The 20640-nt window shown below is 42.5% G+C and overlaps 1 protein-coding gene across 1 annotated transcript in view; it reads right to left on the bottom strand.

Moving 5' to 3' along the window:
• Nucleotides 1-20640, bottom strand: part of CUBN (cubilin) — a 251865-nt gene that overhangs the window by 200270 nt on the left and 30955 nt on the right. Inside the window, exons 16-22 of the mRNA XM_019532506.1 lie at nucleotides 19844-20006; nucleotides 19438-19628; nucleotides 16144-16300; nucleotides 14651-14829; nucleotides 13930-14092; nucleotides 13418-13634; nucleotides 12006-12136 (exon numbers count right to left, since the gene is read on the bottom strand). Of these exons, the coding sequence (XP_019388051.1) occupies nucleotides 12006-12136; nucleotides 13418-13634; nucleotides 13930-14092; nucleotides 14651-14829; nucleotides 16144-16300; nucleotides 19438-19628; nucleotides 19844-20006 (1201 nt within the window). The remainder of the gene's footprint in view (nucleotides 1-12005; nucleotides 12137-13417; nucleotides 13635-13929; nucleotides 14093-14650; nucleotides 14830-16143; nucleotides 16301-19437; nucleotides 19629-19843; nucleotides 20007-20640) is intronic.

The following is a 20640-nucleotide window of genomic DNA, read 5'->3' as shown; positions in this document are numbered from 1 at the left end:
TTATACATCTTTTTACCCAAACATTAGGCTTGCAAAAAAAGTTTTTTGAGTAGGTTTGCCTGATTACACTAATTTTGATCTAAAATACAGAAAAGAAAGAAAAAGAAAACTGAAAGAGGTAGTTTGATGGCCTTCTGTTAAAGTGAAATCTTGAACTCCTGAGTAGCACAGGTTGAAAAGCTGTTACATTGTTTCCAGGCAGCTCAGAATTTTGGAGCAGTTTTTTTTATTTTAATGTATAACCTTTTTTTCCAGTTCACCTGGATCATGACACAACATCTGGCAGACCACATTCTATCAGCAGGAAAAAGCTAGACTGTGATGACGCAGCAGTTCTACTCTAAGGTATTGCTCTAGTAATTTGCAATGGACATACTGACATTGGCACTTGAAGACAGATTGCAAACAGAATAGAGAAATGCAGGGATCTGAGAGAACCTCTACAAGGAGCAAGAACAAAGATTCTTGTAAAAGGTCAAAAGTATGGACTGATAAAAAGAATTTCAGGTATAGAAATATACCATGAGTTGGGAACTGTTATTTTATGGGTATAGATCGGCTTTGTGTACCCAACTTATGTTCTGTTATGAGTATGGACCAGTTTCCAATCATTTATACCACTAAAAGTGTAATGTCTGTACCTGGCCAGAATGACTACGAGCCACCAATGTGATATAGTTGAGGGGAAAAAGGACAATGGAATCTGGGGCTATATCATAATAAGTGTTTCCATTAGAGATAGGCAAGCATTAATGCTAAGTCTTCAACTGGAATACTAGGTACTCGTTCTGGTTACCCATGGTCATAACAGAGGAATTCAAACTGGAACAGGTGCAGAGAAAGGCAACGAGGATCACCTGGGACACTGACAGAAGTGATTTTTTGTTGCATGATCGCCCCCCCTGAAAGTGCTCTACAACTGTGCCCTGACAGAAGTACATGACTGCAGATGCTTTAAAAGTGCCCAGTTGCACAACAAATTAACTCTTGTTACATCAGGATTCAGATGAAGGTGCTCCAAAGCAGAGCAACCTCATTAACTTCTGCCTGTCCCTTTGTGGATCAGGGCTCAGCTGATGCCCTCCTGCCACCTTCCCTGGACAGCCAGCCCATTCCCAGGTAGTCCTAGGCAGCAGAAAGGCAGCAGAGATGGTGCATGGGGCTTGGGCTTCTCTGAAAATGCCCAGGCTTCCAGCACCCCATGTACCGTTGGATCCAGAAGGTGCTGCCTCCAAGCTGGGGCAGCACCTGCAAAGCTAGCACCCTTCCTGGATGGTCCCAGGGCACAATGCCACCGTGAAGGGAAACATCAACCCCACCCCTGCAGCTCAGGGGCTGCGTGAATCAGCAGCAGCTCATGAGGACAGGCTTTGCTGAGACAAAAAATGTGGCAAGGGGCCTGATCCTTTTTTTTCTTCTCTCCCAGAGCCTGCCTGTATCTCTCATGGCCAGGGAGCAAGCTGCAAGCAGGTTGTGCAGCCCCTGAGCTGTGGGTGCCCCAGTGCTTCCCTCCTCAGTGTCAGCACCCCCTCAGGCTGCCCCCCGCAGCTCAGGGCCCACCAGTAGCTCGCCCCCCAGCTGTAGGGCCAGCAGGCTCTAGGGAGGGGAAAAAAAGGGATTGGGCTTCTCACTGATTTCTTCCCCCCTTCAGCAGAGCCTGCCAGCTCTGCGACAGGGGAGTGGGGGGCACAAACTGACACGGCCGTCACTGTTCTGTCACAGTGATGGAAGTCCCTAAATTGAAATGGTGGGTTTTTAATCAACACAATTAAAAACCCACCAATTAAAAACCCACCATTTCAATTTGGGGAGAACTTAACCCCCAGCACACGTACAAGTATCCCTTAATGTCTACTTTTTTCTATACACATGCACTTTTTTAATTTCAGTACTGGGTAATTTAAAAAAATCTGTAAATTGGTTGTGCATTTTAGTTGATTAATACAGTGTTTGGGAAAGACTGACAGCCCCAGAGACTAAAGTCCTCTATCCCTGTAATATGCACAGCACACGTGATGGCAGTGCAATCTGCTCTTTACCATCCTGCCAGTATGTCTTAAAACTGATTTATAGGAACCACTTGTAACAGCGAGAAGGTAGCTTGGTCACATCCCATTTATTTCTTGGCTATTCTGATAAGCCTGAGACAAACTCATTTTGTAGCAGTAGTTTTGGTGAGGTGAAAATGGACTGAGAAAATGCACCACTGCATTTAACAGAAGCCACTGAACAGCCTGAGGCATGCCAACAGTTTTCTGTCATTGCCTACTTGGCTTGAATTTTGATTAGTGACTTAGTGAATAGTTGGTATCATGTTATCAGACACCCCGCAGCATTCAGTCTCATATCCCACACTACAATAGTAGTCACTGGTGAGTTATGTTCATACATATGGACACATATAAATGCATTTAATTTTAAGGACAAGTTTAGTCAGTGAAGTCACTATCAAGCCTATGAATCCCTCACAGAATTACTAACTGGCATGATTTTATTTTATCACGAGCCTATTCATTTTTCATTTGTATGCTTTGGGGCCTAAGGTCAAGTGTTTTATTGATAAATTTAGCTTTAATTTTTAACAAGCAAGTTTCTAACTTTCTGAATTTTAGAAATACCTTGAAAAAAATGATCTGAGAATATCTGAAGGCCTCAGAATCCAGAAGGCAAATAAAATATATTAACATTTAATAAAATTCTAACATAATAAAGGGCTTAGTCTGTCTGTCTGTGTGTCTGCCTGTCTGTAATGCTTTTGGGCAACTGCACTTGCGCCCTGAGAGGGCTGGCAGTGATTGGCTGTGGGGACTCTGCCTCCTCAGGCCAGGAGGGACCCCCTGCCACCACAGACAGGGAGGTGGGGGCCCCACTGCTCCGCAGGAGGATGCCAAGGTGGGGGTGGGCAGGAGGAGGAAGGGAGGAGCCACTGCCACTGCCTCCTCAGGCAGGGGGAAGCCCCGCTGCTCCATGGGAGAAGGGGGCAGGGAGGAGGAACCCACCACTGCCACCTCCTCAGGTGGGGGAAAGCCACTGGCACTGTTGCCTCAGGAGGAGGGAAGTCCTGCTGCTCCACAGGGGGAGGAGAAGCAGATGGAGGTGTAGAGAGGCGGGGGGGAGGAAGCTGTTGCACCAGAGGCTGGAGGAGGCAGCGGTGGCGATGGAGGGACTGCTTCTATGGCCCACCCCAAAGAGTGAGCAGAGGGCGGGGGTAGGAGGCCATGTAAATACTCCCTTAAGCATTCTGTCATTCATGACAGGCAATTGGCTAGTAATATTATAATAGCTACAGTGCTACTTTTTAAAGCTGATCTCATGATTTTTAAAAGTACTTTTCATGCTTGTGGATTGCAATACTGCTTTTCCCAATTCATTTCAGGGTGCTGAATTTCATGTTCAGACCAGAGAATGTTGAAATGTTATGTCATAGAGAAATTCTCAAGGTGTAATTTGTCACATGATTGCTAATTTTCTCTTACTACCCCATTTCAGAGCATTTTCTGCAAGCTACTTGGAGAGAGAATAAATAGTTCAGATTGCATTCCTTCCTAATATTTGCTTTCTTGGAAGGAATCCATTTTTAAACCAAATCTGCAACACAACAATCCAAATTGGAAGTTACCTCCTGTTCACATTCTACATAAAAATAGTCCTTCAGAATTCAAAAGATTGATGGAAAAACATGACAGATGTTACAGTAACTGTCTCAGCCACATCGGTTCTTCAGCTACAACTAACAGAAGCAAGACCAGATTGAGCAACATTATAAAGATTAGAAAAAGAGTGAATGTGCCAAATGGATTCGCTTCCATGCTGTGTCAGCCAGCACAATTCCAATAACTGGTCTGTTAAACATACTATACCAACCAATCCCAATTTTTAAGATGAAAAACTGATAACTCCCTTTTTGCACTCAGCTCACTTAGCCTCAAGGCTAAATACAGACAATCAAAAAGCCTGAGGCAGAAATGATTCAATCATCACAGGTTATTCTAAAATGCACAGATTGAACAGATAAGAAAATGAACAGACATTCACTTTTGATTCTGGAAATGCAGCTACATGCCTGCAGTGGCCTAGGCCAGAAGCCAGGGGATGCTAGAACATGCCTCCCTGGTTGGCTGGAGCACACACCCTGGGCCAAGCCTACCCTGCCCACCTTGTGAGGGGAGGCTTGCAGGGGAGATGCAAACCATCCTGGGATGCTGGAGGACTGTGAGTTAACTTGAATCTAGAGGGAATCTGGGACAGAAGTTCAATGAACCAATTTAATCTAAATCTGTTAAGTCTGATACTACATCCATCCAGATTTATCTTAAACCAGTTTCAGCCATTTTGCTACAAATTTGAATTGGTTTCCAATCACTTATACCAGTTTGTGTGCAACTTCTGTCCCTAGCCTAAAAAGTTAACTATTTTGGAAGTGTTTTGCTTCAGTTTGCAATAACAACTGTGTCAATTCAAATCATCAGTGAAACAAGCAAGAAAGAATAACTTTGGATTCCTGGCCAAGTTTTGGAATGTTGCCTATATTCCATAATGTGATTATTACACTACTGGAAAAAAATATGCATTGCAGTTCATTTGAAATATATTTACTGAATTTCACTAAAGAGAGAAGAAAAGGGTAATTGTCAGGATAGACTCACATCTTGCTTTGCCAGCATGTGAGGTTTTCACATCCTGTTCAATCTGGTTCTGAATTTAGTAAAACATTCATGTTTGCTTTCCTAGAAAAGGCATTATATGGCAGCAAAGTAGTGTAATGAAGCCAAACTAGAGAAAAATGCTAGGGTTTGTATCACTCTTAAGTAGCCATGTACAGTAACCAACATTTTTATTTGTACTCATTCCCATAAAATTATATTAATCAACTACTATGATGCTTATTAATGAAAGATGAAACTCAAACTCTTATTCTGTATGTAAAACTGTGATTTTGTTTTCAGTTGATCTTAACAAGGCCAAAAGAGAACCCAGGTTCCCTAACACTAGTTCTTAATGTCACCTTAGGCATATTTATAAGAAAAAGAAAAAAAAAATCCCATGAGGTGGATTCCTCTCCACGGTCAATGGAAAATCATATCTACACTTCAGGGCTTGCTATTGCTGCTGCTAGCAGACATTAACTGCCTTAATTTTTACCAACTGCAACTGAGAGACAAGGAGCACGAAGATCCTTTGTCAAGAGTTTCAAACCCAAAGTGCTTGAAAAACATAGCCAAAGAAGATCAGAACTCAGTTAACATCTCTGCCCAGTACACACACACGAATAAAAAAGCCTCCTCTCACCCTCATAAATAATCACTGATACTGTCCAGTGAGAGATGCATTTAAAACTGAATGTATACTATATTATTAATGCAGAAGTAGGACCTACATATTGCTTTCAGTTTCACTCATGCAACCTGTCTTAAGCCTAGCTGAATGCCTCATTTAAGCCCCAGAGTGTACAGAAGTGAAACACTTCTGCTAGTGGGACATGATGGGCATTTTTACACATGCAAGCACCGCAGCACCAGGTGCTTTGAAAAGCGCCCAGCACTGCGATGCTTACAGTTGTATAGTGTCAGCACTGATAAAAGGGTGGTGGTGTACTTTTGAACTAAAACATATCAGAGGTGCTTTAGTTCAAAAGCGCACAGCCTCCATTTTCTGTGCGCTGGCGTGCATTTTGCCACTCATACAATGGCACATGGTGCAGTGCAGTTCGCCTCAGCTTGTGTGCATGCTCTGATGTAGCGGATCTCTGGCGCACCATGGGACAAAAAAATGTGTGTATAAATGCCCAATCATGCTCTATAAAAACTTTCAACAAGAAAAGGAAGCTGAGGAAACTGAGCCTCAAGCTCCTGGCAGATATTACATTTACTGCACAATGAACATGTTAATTATGCAATAAACTATGATACAATACATGTACAAAACATTTATCACATGATAAAAATGGAAAATGAGTTGCAAAATGGTGAAGAAGCCTCAACACATTACTTGCTAAACGCCTGTGTAGCTTGTTTGCATTAGGCTTTAACTGGAATGGGCAGCATGTTACACATCAAGCGACAGGACTTTCCTGCATCCTTCAGCATCCCAGGGTACACTGATCTCTCCCTTGGCTCTCCATTAGGGTTGCAAATGCAGCCTGCAGCTACCTGTAGAGATACTGCAGGGAGAAGTGGAACACACTATCTACTAGGGCTGTGCAAAGCTTCAGATGCTGATTTGATTCGGAGGAGATTTGGCCTAATTCGGTGGCTGAATCTCTGAATCCAAATTGAATCAGGGGACCAATTAAAAGGGGTGAGCACCAGGGCTTTTTTTTTAAAAGGCCATAAGCTGGGGCTGGATGGGGCAGCCATGGGTGGGGCTGAGAGAGCAGGCAGGGGTCAGGGGGTACTCAGAGGGGGGGCTGGAGGAGCAGGCAGGTGATGGGCCCCTGCTTTCCAGCTTGGGGTCCAGATCCAGCTCCCTGCTGCAGCCAGTGGGGACTGTCCAAATCTCTGAAGCTCTCCAAATCTCCCTGCTCCCCACCAGGCAGCAGCTGGTGAGACCAGTGTCTGTTTGTTGTTGGGTTTTTTTAATGGGCCAAGAGCTGGGCTGTGTGGGGTACCCATGCGGGGGACTGGGAGAGTGGGTGGGGGGTCAGGGGCTTGTAGCCGAGACCTCCACATGGCATGGAGCAGTGGGGGCAGCAGGGATCACCCCCTGCCTTGGAGCAACCAGAGGGTGGGGGCTTTTCTTTTCAAAGTGCCGGGAGCTGGGATGGGTGGGGCAGCCATTGCAGGGGCTGGGAGAACGGACGGGGAATGGGGCCTGTGTGATTCAGAGATTCGGCTAATTCAGCAGCAGCTGAATCTCCAAATCAGATTTGGCCGAATCAATTCAGGATAACGATTCGAATGACTGAATCGAATCACTGTCCCCCAAATTGGCTGAACCCGAATCCGAAGCAAATACTAGCTGCTAGCTGCTTCACACAGGCCTACTATCTACTACCTCATTCCTGCTGGTGAACTGGGGCTGTGCTTACAGACCCAGCTGCTGTTACTAGTTGCAGACTGGTGAGTCTCAGTGGCCTTGGTCCTGCCACTTATCCCTTGTGGACAACCTGGATGAGCAGCTGATCACCTGGGACCTGACCCCTTCCAGGGGTGCTTCTGGGCTGCAGAAAGGCTCCTTAAAGATCCTGGGGTCTGCAGGACAGGATCTGGCAGCAAGGGTCAGTGGCAGTCTAAGATCCCAGGCAGCAAGCAATATGGGAATACTCTTCAGTCTGCTGGCAGCCTGGGATCCCAGAGTGCTGGGCAGTAGAGCTCTGGGATCTCAGGTGGGTTGGGAAAGGAGCCCAGAACTTTTTATTTTTGTAGCTCAACAAAAATAATGGCCCCAGGGGCCAAAGGATGCAAAATGGAATGAGGGACATGATATAAGAATATACCCTATTTTCTTTTAGTACAGATCCACTTCAGTTTAATCATTCCACAGTTAACTATGGCCAACAAATGTGAAATGATCCAAAATTAAAGTGGTATTTCCACATTTGCCAGCAGGACATTGAGTTGAAAGTTAGAAAATGTTTTGCATAAAGTGTGTATCTGTTGTAGTTAAACCAAAACTAGGAAGTCCTTCTACATTCTGCTTTAACTTTGATAGTTTCTAGTCAGTCAGTGCCAGCTTCTGCACATTCCACAGAAACTGAGATATCTAAAACCAAGTTATCTCCTGGCCATGCCCAGTATTCATTGGCCAGAAGGAATCTAGATGAGAAGAACCCTTCTTATTCATAAATATATATATAGAGAGAGAAAGAGAGAGAGAGAGAGAGAGAGGGAGAGCGAGAGAGAGACAGGAGTAAAATCATGATCAAGAATGCAACTGGAACAAAACATGATAAAAGCCTCTGGATAAAAATGACTAGCTAAATATTCTCCTGGTAAAGGAGGAAACATTATTTTCCCTACTTTCCCTGACTACAATTAAAAACATTGTGAATAGTCAAAGAACAATCATACTCATACTGTTTCAGTTGAAAATTATGGGCCTGATATAGCAAAATGCTGAGTACTCTCTCCCAATATGGACTAAACACTACGAGACTTTGCTACTAATATCATTTGGGAACAAAGTTAAGTTTACTAGATACAATTGAAACATGATGGGGATCCATTCCAAACCAAATGGGAAACCTTTATCACATTCAGAAATCTATTTATTTGAATCCTTTCATCATAATTCCTGCATCACAATGTTCTCTAGCTTCTGATATGAGGGAAAACTCAGGTTTTGTTCTTAGGACATGGATTTTAAGAAAACAGTGTACCTATTAAAAAGCTAAATATTGTTCAGGAAATATGTGGCTGATCAAAGAGCCTTTGTGTTACTCCTATTTGGTATATTTATGCCTACTATGCTATAAAGTAATGGGGCTCAACCTTTTTGCTCCATGGGCCAGTGGGCCAGTTTGTGGGGTGGGCACGGCACCAAATTCAGCCACACAGAGTGGGGCAGCAGGCAGCTGAGGCCTGATCTGGCCATGCAGAGGATGGGTGTGTGGCCTGGCTCTGATCTGGTTGTGCAGAAGTAGGGGGTGTGGCCTGGCCCCAACTGGCCAATGCGTGGGGAAGGGGGCATGGCCTAGCTCTGATCTGGCCATTCAGGGGAGGGAGGCTGGCCCAGTTGGCCCACCTGTACGGGGCTTGGGAATTTGGCAGTGGGGAAGCAGTGGTAGTATTAATTGCCCCTGCTTTCATGCTGCCAAATTTCCTAACCTGCAGGAATTTTCCTAACCTGCAGCTGAATTTTGCCTGAAGCTTGGGGTTGAGCAGCCCTCTTATGGCCTGGGGACAGAAATTACACATAAATCAGCGTTAGCCATCAGAACCTGGTTTAAATCTGTAACAGAACATAAGATCAACATAAACCAGTTTAAAAATAGCTGAAACTGATTTAAAATAAACCTAGTTGAATGACTTAAGTGATTTGGGTCAAACCGGTTTATGAAACTTCTGCCCCAGACCTCTTCCTGGTTCAAGTTAAATCACAGTCCCCCAGCATCCCAGCATGCTTTCAAGCCCAGGGCTGGGCTGTGCTGTCTACTCAAGCAGAGAACTGTTTGGAGGGGCGAGGGGGGAGGCAAGTACTGGCCCTACCAGGCAAGCCCTGGCTGGGGTCTGGGGCCAAGGAGGGGCTTCACACTTCCCTTCCCCCAAGTATAGAGCTGCCTTGCCCTCCTAGAAACTGCATCTGAAAAAAATATGCAGGGTTCATATTGCACAAGAAACATTATTAGAAACACATTTTTCTTAGCAGAAAATGAAAACGTGGTAGGCTTTAAAAACATCTATACTGCTGGTATATACCGCCTCTCCTCAAATATGATTATGTGCAACAATTCAGTTTCTAGGTGTAGCTGAATAGGTATGAGGCGAATACCAGTCACAGGTACAAAATATGAATTAACTATAATATGATGGGAGTGGAGGATTGTTTCTGTAAATTAAGTACCACTTTTTTCTTGTGTGTTTATGCTTATTTCTTTCAGGAAAAACCAGCTTCAAAGATCTTTGTTCTAAATTTAAAAATGAAAATGAGCAGCTCATTTATAAGCAAATTTACAATATTGCTGTGGCTGTAAAAACAAACGAAAAAAAACTTTATGAGATACTTTAGAACAGATTTTAGTTTCAACTTTCTACAGTTTTATAATTAGCAGGTATGCAACTATATGAGATTTTGAGAACTAATTTTTATCCAAAAACCAGCCAACAATTTGGGTTTTCCATATATTCCAAACCGTAGTGGTTGAGCTGAAAAATTACTCTGGAAATTATACATCCAGCCATAGGTCAGATTAAAGAGAGTTAGCTCTTGTGTGATATTTCTGCATCTAGTTCCTACTCAAACTAAAAGCAGACCCAATGGGTAATATAAAGTAGAGGAGGACGGGGAAAGAAGCAAAACATTTTCAGATTTCCAAAATGGTAAAAAGTTTGGATGCAGACATGAGTTTGAGTTCTTACTTTATCCAAACACCTTCATCTATTTCTAGCTGTTATAAATACTAAACAGGAAAAGGCTTTTAAAAGGATGCAATTTTACTCAAAACTGTATCTCTAAATTTATTACTGAACAACAGCTGAATATTATTTTAAATCTATAGTACCTCTTACAGGCCTTTACACCCTTAATAGAAGGAAGAAGCCTTCCCTACCAGCCTACAATAAATCTTAAATTGTATATCATCCTTTTTGTTTGTAAAAGGTTTTCTAAAAGTTAGAGGGACAATCATATATCACAGAGCAGGTACAAACCATAAGGGTCCATTCATATTCTCTAATTTTTATCAATATAGAAGTGGACATAAAGTGAACAGTTCAAATTGAGACACAGATTGATGCCTTATGAAAATTAGCCTACATCAAAAAAAGCCAGTCGGAGACAGATATTTTTTTCATTTTCAAAGGCTGTGCAGATGCAGACCCTCAGTCTGAAAATAAGGGACTATAGGTCTGGATCTGGGCACATCAGAAATTTTTGAACACTTCCAAAAACGTTGGCCTCTGTAAGCATCAACAGCATTCACAGGACTGAACAAACTTTAAAAATGATGCGATTCCTGCCCCAGGAGCACATAATGTGGATCAAACATGGACTAAATGGTTGACCTAAAAAGGCATTGATTCCAAAGAAAGGGTGACTCTTACGACGTTGAAAGCCAGAAGTGACTGGAGTGGTAGAAACTGAGAAGTGAAAAAGAGAGAGGAGTTGAATAGCAGTGTGGAAGTGTTGTTGTAATTAATAGCAACAGGTATGGCAGGGACTTGGATGTACAGAATGTCATATCCCCATTCCAAGATGGAGAGTTAAAATGGTAGACAGAAATATGGTAGACAATTAGATATATGTAAAAGGGTAAAAGGGTTTCGGAGTTATCAACATGGAGACAGTCAATAAAGTGTCTATAAAGGTGAGTACAGTGTCTTGTTGGACACTAAGAAATGTGGTAGTTGCTGCTATATGAGAAGCTAGAGAATTTTGAGAAGAACCAAGAGTATGTGGTGGCAAGAGAAGTAACCGTTCTGTTCAGAAAATACTGAAGCCGACAATCCAGTGCACCAGAAGAACTATTGAAGCTGACAATGCAGTGCATCAGAAAGACAATGCAGTGCATCAGACTATTAATAACATTCAATAGTCACTTTAATAGAAATGTTTGACTCCCAGAAAAATAACCCTACAAACAGTTTTCTTTTCATATGCTCAGCATGACAAAGCAGCAGCTGCAGTAGCACACGAACAAAATTTTACAATAACTTCACTGTTTCAAAATAAGGGGAAAGATTTCATGATTTATGGAGTAGCAGTATGCTTTAAGCAAAAGAATTTTCAAACTATAAGGTTTTTCTTACTGAAAATCTATAAGATTTTGTTCCTGGCATATGATTTTCAGGCTGACAGTAGATTCCTGCTTGGTGAGTTTCCCATTATTAGTGATTTTTCCACTCACCATGCCAGAAAACTTCATACATATGAATGAAGGCAGCTGAGAAAATTAGTAATTTGGCAGAAGAAACTAACTGGTGGTGAAGCAAAAGCAGTGGCAGAAAGCAAAGTATGTATCAGCCCCACCCCATACACATTCTCAAGACATGAAATAATAACCAAACTGTCCAAGCTGTATCTAGAAAAATGGACATTTTTCATAAAAGAGTAAAGCAAAAGAGAATGGGGAGCTGAATGAAAAAACAGCAGGAAAAAACCTGAAAAAGAGAATAGATTATAGCTGTTGTGATCATGCACAATAAATGAGTAGCTACATGCATAAGAAATAAGTTGAGATCCACATCTACATCATGAAACTGTGGCTACAGAGATGACTGCTTTGGACTTCTGATATTTGCCTGATTAAATAATACCACATAAACACTTTCCCCATGCAACCTCAACTGAAAATCTACAATTAATACTTAACTGTATTAATCGGTATAATGAACATGCTACTGCATTACCTTTGGAAGCATTCACTGAGTTATAATTAGCTGAGAACCCTTCAGAGGCAATGCTGTGATCCGTCACAAAGTACAGTGTCATTATGTTGCCACCACTGGTGAGCAATGGTGGAATTGACCTTCCACAGTACCTGCAAGAAGTCAACAAAAACACCATGTATTGAGTGGGTAGGACTGTAGCATACTTGGGGAGGGGGCAGGCAACCAACTTAGTCGCTGATTTAGAGGGGTGCCAGTATGGCTTCCTCCCCCTCAAAGTCTTTGCCACAGGGACAGCTCTGTGTTGCCCAGCCACAAAAGATGGGCAAGCGCAGCCCCTGCACCCAGCACTTTGTCAGGGGCAGTGGAATATCACCCTCAGGAGACTTTGCCATGGGAGGTAAAGCCTTGCATCCAGTGCAGGGGAGAGAATAGGACCTCGGGAAGGGCCCCTGGAGAGCATGCACTGTTGCCTGTTTCTCAGCTGCAGCAGCCTTAGCCCAGGCTGCTACAGAAGCAGCTGCAGCAATAGCAGCTGTCACACAAGGAGAGGCTGTCAGGTAAGACTACTCCTCCTTTTCCCCCATTCTCCAGTGGTAAGAATAATCCCATCTTCCCCTCCACCCCTGGTGTACCAGGTGGTAAAAGAAATCACTACAGCTGTGGGGCAGGACTGTATGCTGTGTAATATGATCAAATAATATCTATATTGCTCAAACAATATTCAGGGCCCCTTCAAAGCCTGTGAATAATACTTTTACAAAGTTCTGCTTGCGATGGTGGGCCTCAAAGACAGAATGATGAGATGCAGCAACACAGACTTGTTGCCCACAGAAGTTTTGCATAGAACAAACAACACTGTCATACTGGCTCTTCATTAAGAGCCTTGTTAAACTGTCACTGATGTCAATTAATTCAATAAATCTACACCGTATCTGGGACTTTCCCCTCTGACTCCAGTGGGAGTTTGAGTCGTCTCTATCAGAATATTCTTAGCAAATGGTCATAGCTAATACTGAAAATTAATCTTCAGTGTAGCTCTCTCTCTCAATTTTTTGTCAGGAAACTTAAGACTTCAATGAAATTCCCTTGCTAGGCAATTAGAGTTGTTGGTTGTAGCTGTGTTGTTCTAAGGACATTTTAAAAACTGCACTAAATGTTGTTCTTAAGAAAAGTAGATGTTCTTGTAAACTAATATTGAATTAAATCTTTATTCTGTGGCCAAATGAAAAAGTAAGGAAAATACTGCCAGTAGTATACCACCTGGAAGCATTGCTGCTTTGGCTTGAATAATATAAATCTCCAATTGTTTTAGAAAGAATAACCTAAATTCAACATTTTGATACTGAAGGAAGAGATCCATTGAGGAACACAAGCACTACAGTGACAGCAAGGATGCAGGCAGAATAAATAGGTAAATTAGATATAATCACCTTCCCATCTTTGTCATTGTACCATTGTCATATACTTCAAGAAAATCGCTTCTGCAATTGTACTCAAATTCCAAGTTAAAAGATGTGAACGTCAGATGGATAACATGCCCAGGCTGGACTGAGATAGTCCACGTGCATTTGACACCATGTGGATAAATGCTTGGATGACCAGGGCTTGTGATGGTTCCTTCTGGTCCAGTGAGAATCTCCCCACATGCTACAGAGGTTTAAAGCATCATGTTATTTAAAACAATGATTCCAGGACAAAGCATTATGAAACAGTTTATGTCTTCTGAACATTAAAAATAGGACTCTTTTTTTCTTTCCATGTACACTTTGAATTTGTGCAAGGATTCCATATCATTTCTGTCACAATTAATGTCTACTGCTTGGTTGTCATACAATGTGGCATGTAGTTTATTCTAACAAATGGTTTTCATTTAATCATCTGTTTGAATTGCACAGGAGATCTTAGGTCCAGAAACCCAAAAGGAGAAAGTTCTGAATCTTACCTGTATCTAATGGCCGATATTCAGCCATGAAGCCAAGGTTTGTAACAGAGGAAGCTCTAAATTTGACATAGAGATAGCTTTGTGTAGACTGTGTGACAGAAGGTAGAGCTGTACCACAGTATCTCCCCAGGAGACGAGAATCTGTGCTGTTGCCATCCCTGACCTGAAGAGCAATATATTCAAAAGATCACAAGAAAACTTGTTCTAGTATCACTAGATAGTGGAAAAATTGTAGGAATTTGCTGCTCAATGCATAGAAACACTGCTGGAAATACTCAGCAAGAAAGACCCTATCCCATGTGCTAAGGGAAATTTGCACCATGACACAGTGAGGTGAAGTAGCTTTAAAGTTCTTTTGCAAGACAGATGAGGATGTACCTGATATAAAGGAATCTAATAAAATTAAACTGACATGGATTCCAGCCCCTTGAGATCCTCACCAGAAGGCAGCACGTGAGATGCAAGTCAGTGGAGATTCAGGCCTCATCTACAAATACAGCTGATATTCACCACTGGTAAATTCCTATTACAGAAATATCCATGGTGAAAAAGATGTAATAAGGAGTTTGGTTCACCTGAAGGACCAGGAATCCCCATAAGGGCAATGAAATAGATATTTATATGCCAAACTACTCTTCCATACAGTTGTTCATTTACATATTGTTATCTGTGACTTAGGGTTTGCATGGTTATAACTGAGGATAAATCTGTTATTCTTTACCTCAACATAATCGGAGTAGCAGGTAGTGATATTCCGAATGCTGAAGTCAGTAAAAGTAAGAATCACTACTTTGCCATTTGCCTGGGAGATGATCCACTCACAGGTCTTTGGACGGGGGGACATCCTTGGAAAGTAAGGGGAATGTATAGCACCTTCTCCAGACAGTATACCACCACAAGCTGCAAAGAGAAACTAAAGTTAGTATCTTCAATGAATGCTTAATATACCACATTTACTGAATTAAAAAACAAGCTGCTGTCTTCCCCACTTATGCCCCCGCAAGCTGTACCCCCAAGCTGATCTTCCCTGCAGTCCCCCCCGACCCAGACCCAACCTGCTTCTCCCCCACACCCTTCCACTGCACCTCCCATTATAGGTAAGTGGGGAAAACATTATGGGGCAGGGGAGAATGTAAAAGTGCCAACTGCCCCTCCCTCCTGCAGGGCCATTGCAGGGCCAGGACATGCCGGTGCTGTGGAGGCTGTGGCAGGGGCAGTGGGCACAGCACTGCAGCAGCAGGGTATGGCAGTGGTGCTGAAGCAGCGAAGTCACACAGAGCTGTGCACACATGGGACACTGGCCTAGTGGCACACTGAGTGGTGCCAGGCACTGCGGGATGATGGCATCATGGTGCTGCTGCTGTACCCAGCAGACATAAAATTAGTTTGGGATCAATTTAATATAGTCCTCCAATAATTAGCATGGAAAATTATAACAAATAAATACATTTTCTATGAATAATATCTAATTATTGAGGAATCATCTTGAATTCAGGGTCATCTTATGTTCAGGTAAATATGGTACATCTTAATGTCATTTCCTTCTGCATGCCACTGAAAATATACATCCCACAAGACTTTGCAAAGGTCATCAGTTATGGATAATTTAGATAGGAGAGTTTTTAAAAACTGTCACTGCTATCAAACAGTACCATGAACATGAATATCTAATTTGAAACAGCAGTGAAATTATATATATGAAAAAATACGTCTCTCACCTTCCACAAATTTGCTTGGATTTTACAGACCTAAGCAGAAGGGATGGAGGGAACAGGAGAGGAGTAGCATGTGTCTGACTTGTTATTCTTGGAAAAAAGAGCACTTAAAACAGACAAAGCTATTGGAGCAAAGTAAAGATCATGGTATATTGCCTGTGATGCACAATGGCTGGGCTAGTGGTAAAGTGTTATCTTGGCAAGGAGGATTAGAGGCTGTTGCATGCATTCTGACATATGTCAAGAGTGCCTACAGCCCTCTTTTTAGCATTTCTAGAAATCCCAGTAAACAAAGTTATTGACCCCCCCCCCGCCCTTTTCATTTCCTTTATCTGGTTGGCAGCATAGTATTTTTGCGCGTCAGGGATGCAGGACAAAATACAAATCAGAAGGCTGTGTGATCACTTATAAAGAATGTGAAGCAAAGAAATAACTTAATAGTACAGAAGTGCTTGAAGGTTCCTGAGCTAGTGGGTCAGTTCAGTGTTCAACTTCTTACCAACTTCATAAACTGCCCTGAAGCTGGCCCTTTGCACTGAAGCATCTGACTTGAATTTGATCCAGAGACTGTTGCTAGCAGAAGTGATTGGAGAAGGAGAAGTGTTGCCACAGAATTTGTTAATGAGAGGAGACATCTCATTGTCACCATCTCGAACCTAATTAGGAAAAACAAGAAAAAAATAACTCAGATCACAAAACTGTAACTGGATATGTTTACATATAAAAAAATCATAATTTGATTTAAACACTGTACAGAATGTTGTTCATTTTAGGATGCAGGTGCAGTAATAAGAAGAACTGCAAGAAAATCCCAAAAATCTCAGTGAGGCACATGATCTTGTCAGATTTTAGACCACAGCAAACCAGGTCACTTTTCACAGAGAAGCCTTCTAAGAAACTAGAACAGTATTGTTGATCCAGTAGGCAGGACTTTTTCTCCCCGAACCAAAAACTGGCACAAGCAGAACTTGTGCTGCCCAAAGTGCCATTCTTAGGATGAAGAGGAAGGACAAGGTCTTGGTTATTACATATTCCTTTGACACTTAATTCCTATCCAACAATGGAAGACTTGAGATTCTCTTCATGTCTCTGTAGACATGGCCTTCTCTCATTAAAATACCATCCTTGCTCTGTATGTGCAGTTTCTGTAGACTTAAGTGGAAAAATCCCCAAGGATGCAACATCATGAACAGAGACAATTAATGAGGGATGCAGTTCTAAGTTCTAATGCCAGTGAAAGGAAAGTTACAGTAACATTTCCAACATGCTCTAATTACAGTGAGGGTGCTCCAGAATGCATCAGGAATCAGGTTTCTGCTTTTATTCTCTACATTATATTAGGCTGTAAATGCGTTAATCAACTTGCAGATCAAGGGAGAAATTTACTTCACTGATTTTTCCATCACTTGGCAGCAGGCTATGAAGACCGAGATGCTGGCAAAAACAAGAGGACACATTCTCAGTAGCACCACTGGCTGTCTGGTCTAGCTGGGACAGCTCTATGTGGCACACCATTGCAATCACTCAGCAGGAACTATGGGTGCAGACAGAAGTGCAGGTCCCTGCTGTAACTGAGACAGCTTTGTGGGAAGTGTTCCGAGTTACAAGGATACCCCCAACCAAACAGATGTTCACTGTTGGTTCCAGTGGGGAGGGGAATCTAGCTGCTGGCTGTGAGCCTCCAACCAGTTTGTCTTGGGCAATGGCCCCTCCCCTCTCCCAGCCTGTCCCTGTTTCAGAATGGGAGGGAGGGGGAAGGGAGGAAAGGGAGCTCCCAGCCAGGGCTGGAGGGTGGGGTGGGTGAATTTAAGCTCCCCACCTTAAGGCTCCAATACACCTGCCTCACTCTCCAGTGGGGGCTGAGAAAACCTCAGCTTGAACTCCCTCTCCACCCTTTCCCCGCTCCCATTCTGAAAACAGCTTGAGGCTGGGAGGCAGACACAAGGTACAATGCTCTGTTTTGAAACAATGCTCTGTTCTTAAACGTCTTCATCTGACCCCTCGCTGAGAGAAGGTTCAGAGCTGCAGCCATGCTCGTGTATTTGGTCATGGCTGTAGACTGCTTTCAGTGGCCAGATCAGGCAAAAATTGTTACTTCTATCTGTACCCTATGTCAACAGCTGGGTCTGCCCAACCCTGGTATCAAGGGACAGAAAGGGACTAAAGCTGGCATAAGGCTTATATGTGCCTTATATGGCTGGTTAGCTAGAAAAGAATAAGGTACGGCTGAGATTTGGTGGTCTCCAGCTGTTTGAATAGCTTTCCAGAATCTGGTAGCAATGGCAGCATCCCTACACATTCAGTTAAGCCAGTGGAATGCTCCAGATTTACACTGGTGTCACTAAGGTCAGAGTCTGGCCCACAAAATCTGCAGTTAGGTAAGAAAATGATCACAACTAGAGTCCAAGTGAATTTATACGTTCTCTTCACCTGATTTGCCCCAGCTAACTAAAAACACTGATTAGTATGCAGAGTCCAATGAAAATTCAGTCAGCAGCAGCAGAGATAATGAAAAGCACTTTACTCTGCACTTGAAATAATGTGTCACATGGCAGCTTAGAGGGGTGCTGATGAGAAGGAACTCGCATTGCCAACATGTTATCTCGGACTCGGTTGTGCCATGTCACAGCCTTCTTAACTGCAAAGGGCTTTTGTGTCTCATTTCTTGCTGCTGTACTGGACTCCCCATGGATTCAGTCTGATGTTTCCTGAACCAGAGACTAAATATCCTCCAGAGCAAATGTTATGAGCTGTTTCTGAATACCAAAGTAACTATGCACATTTCCTGTTATTAACAGTGGACAGGAGCATTCTGTTTCTCTTCAAAGTGAGAAAATAGTTGTCAAAAACAGATTTTAAAATAACAATTTAACAGTTCAAAGCCATCTCTCCAGTTTAAACCTTATGAAATTTTTTTAGAGCCTGCAAGCTGATTGATGGGTGCATGAAGCCAAACAGCACTTGAAAAAAAGCACATATGTTTAATCGAACTGCTTCCAGGGTCAAAAAATCCAGTCCTGTTTCCTCTGCTGTGGACTTAATGGATCTGAAGTAGTCCATGGGAGACGGATGGAGTGAGGAGGATAAGAAGAGTACAGTAAAACTGACCTGCCTGGGATTGATCAACTAACAAGGTAAATGCCTAGCTGAATTAATACCAACTGATTGTATGCAACAAAAATTGTTTTGTTACTCTGGCTCTTGCAAGTTCAGCTGCTCTCCTGCCAGCAATTAGGCAAAAGAACTACCAAGCCAGGCAAACAAAAGCTGTCTGTTTTCATTACAGAAATTTCCCTCTAGTTTTAGAAATTAATTATACTTCATTCCAACAAAAGTCTCCAAATTCAAAGAGGAGGAAAGGGAACTATGTTAATGCAATAACACATCTTTTAAGGATATCACTGTAGAAAGAAATTAACTCAGCTCAGCTTATAGGGACCTGTCCCCAGTTTGGTCAAAGAAGATTTTTTTTTAAATATATCAAGCAAGAGGTGAGCCCAGCACATTTGAAGCAGGGGCATTTCTACCTCTGGTATTACTTATACTTATCTTGTGTTCAGTGCACTTTAACATATAGAGTTGACCAAGTGTCAGCTTAATCCTAGCTGGTTATTCATACTTGCTCACCTTTGACTCCTGCTGATTGTATATTACGTGGATCTTATCCCCTGTGGCTTTTGAACCATAATAAAATGGGATATCTACTCTCTTACCTCCTAGGCTGAGAGTTTGCTCCACAATTTTATGCCTACAATTAATCAACATTTCAGAACAGTTGCATGATAAAAGTCACCTCAATGTAATTCCAAGAACAGCTGTTGTGACTCTGAACTTCCATGTGTGTGAAGTTGAGGTATATTTTTTCATTCTCTGGTTGTCTAATAATATAGATACATTGCCTGTTGTTAATATAAGGATTAGGCCAGAAGGGGGACATGATAACCCCCACACTATCCGTGTAATTTCCTCCACAGTTGGGATCCGCTGTAAGAAAAAGAAAAATTAATATGAGATGCCAGAAGTATCATGGGGCACAATATTTATCCCTTACCATTGGCTACATAGCAAACTAAAGATATCAAACAATTAAACTACCTCTGCCTTCAAAAAATGTAACATGTCCCCACACTATCCTGATCACTGTTTGTGGACACAGCAACTCTGGAATGTCATATTTACACGTGACCATTTTTACTTACAAGGTGATGTGGTATAGATGACATGGAAGCCTGTGTCACTGACTGCTCCATCAGAATGGAAGTGCAGCCATGCAGATGGACCACTGGTCTGGAGTGGGGGTGGAGAACGAGTGCTACAGTATTTACCGAGGATGGGATCTTGTGGAAGGAGGCCATCTCGAATCTAAACAAAAGAGTGATCCTCTGCTCAGAGTTGTCAGCTATATACCAGTACTAAGCAATATGGATATTCCAAAAGATATCTTAGAAAAGGAGGTCATGTACAGTCTTGTTAGTGTGTGAAAGGTTATGAATGGAGGGGAAAGCTGGTAACATATTCCCACCATATCTGGAAGGAGTATGGGGCAATGCCTAGTAGATTTAAGTGCAACCAAGACATAAACAACAGTGGAATTATTAATGGGGTGCCTAAAAGAGGAAGAACATTTTGTAACATCCACCTTGCAAAGTTTTCCCAGAATCATCCTTTCCTGAGACAACAGTTTTGGGGAGAGACAAATTTTGGAGGCTACCCAATCACTGAACCTAGAAATTTTAAGGATTCACAAAGAAGGGATACAACTTTCCTGAGGAGACACCATTTGCAGCTGCACCACCATTTTCCTTCCCCCCCTTGCCTTCCCCTCACCATATTTGCAAGACAAGCTGTAGTAGAGCTCCACCAGCAATGACACAGTAGCAACCATGGAGGAAATGTTGTGGGAGAAGATACTAGACTCTGGGTATATTAATTCTTGCCCTGTTTCTGGACTTGTGCAGATATCTTCTTCACCTTACTCAAGCCAGACTGTAAAATG

Source organism: Crocodylus porosus, unplaced genomic scaffold (genome assembly GCF_001723895.1).
Source record: "Crocodylus porosus isolate Cpor-Errol unplaced genomic scaffold, CroPor_comp1, whole genome shotgun sequence".
Classification (NCBI taxonomy): Eukaryota; Metazoa; Chordata; order Crocodylia; family Crocodylidae; genus Crocodylus; species Crocodylus porosus.
Note: the sequence above shows the minus strand (reverse complement) of the source record. Positions and strands in the feature narration are given on the sequence as shown.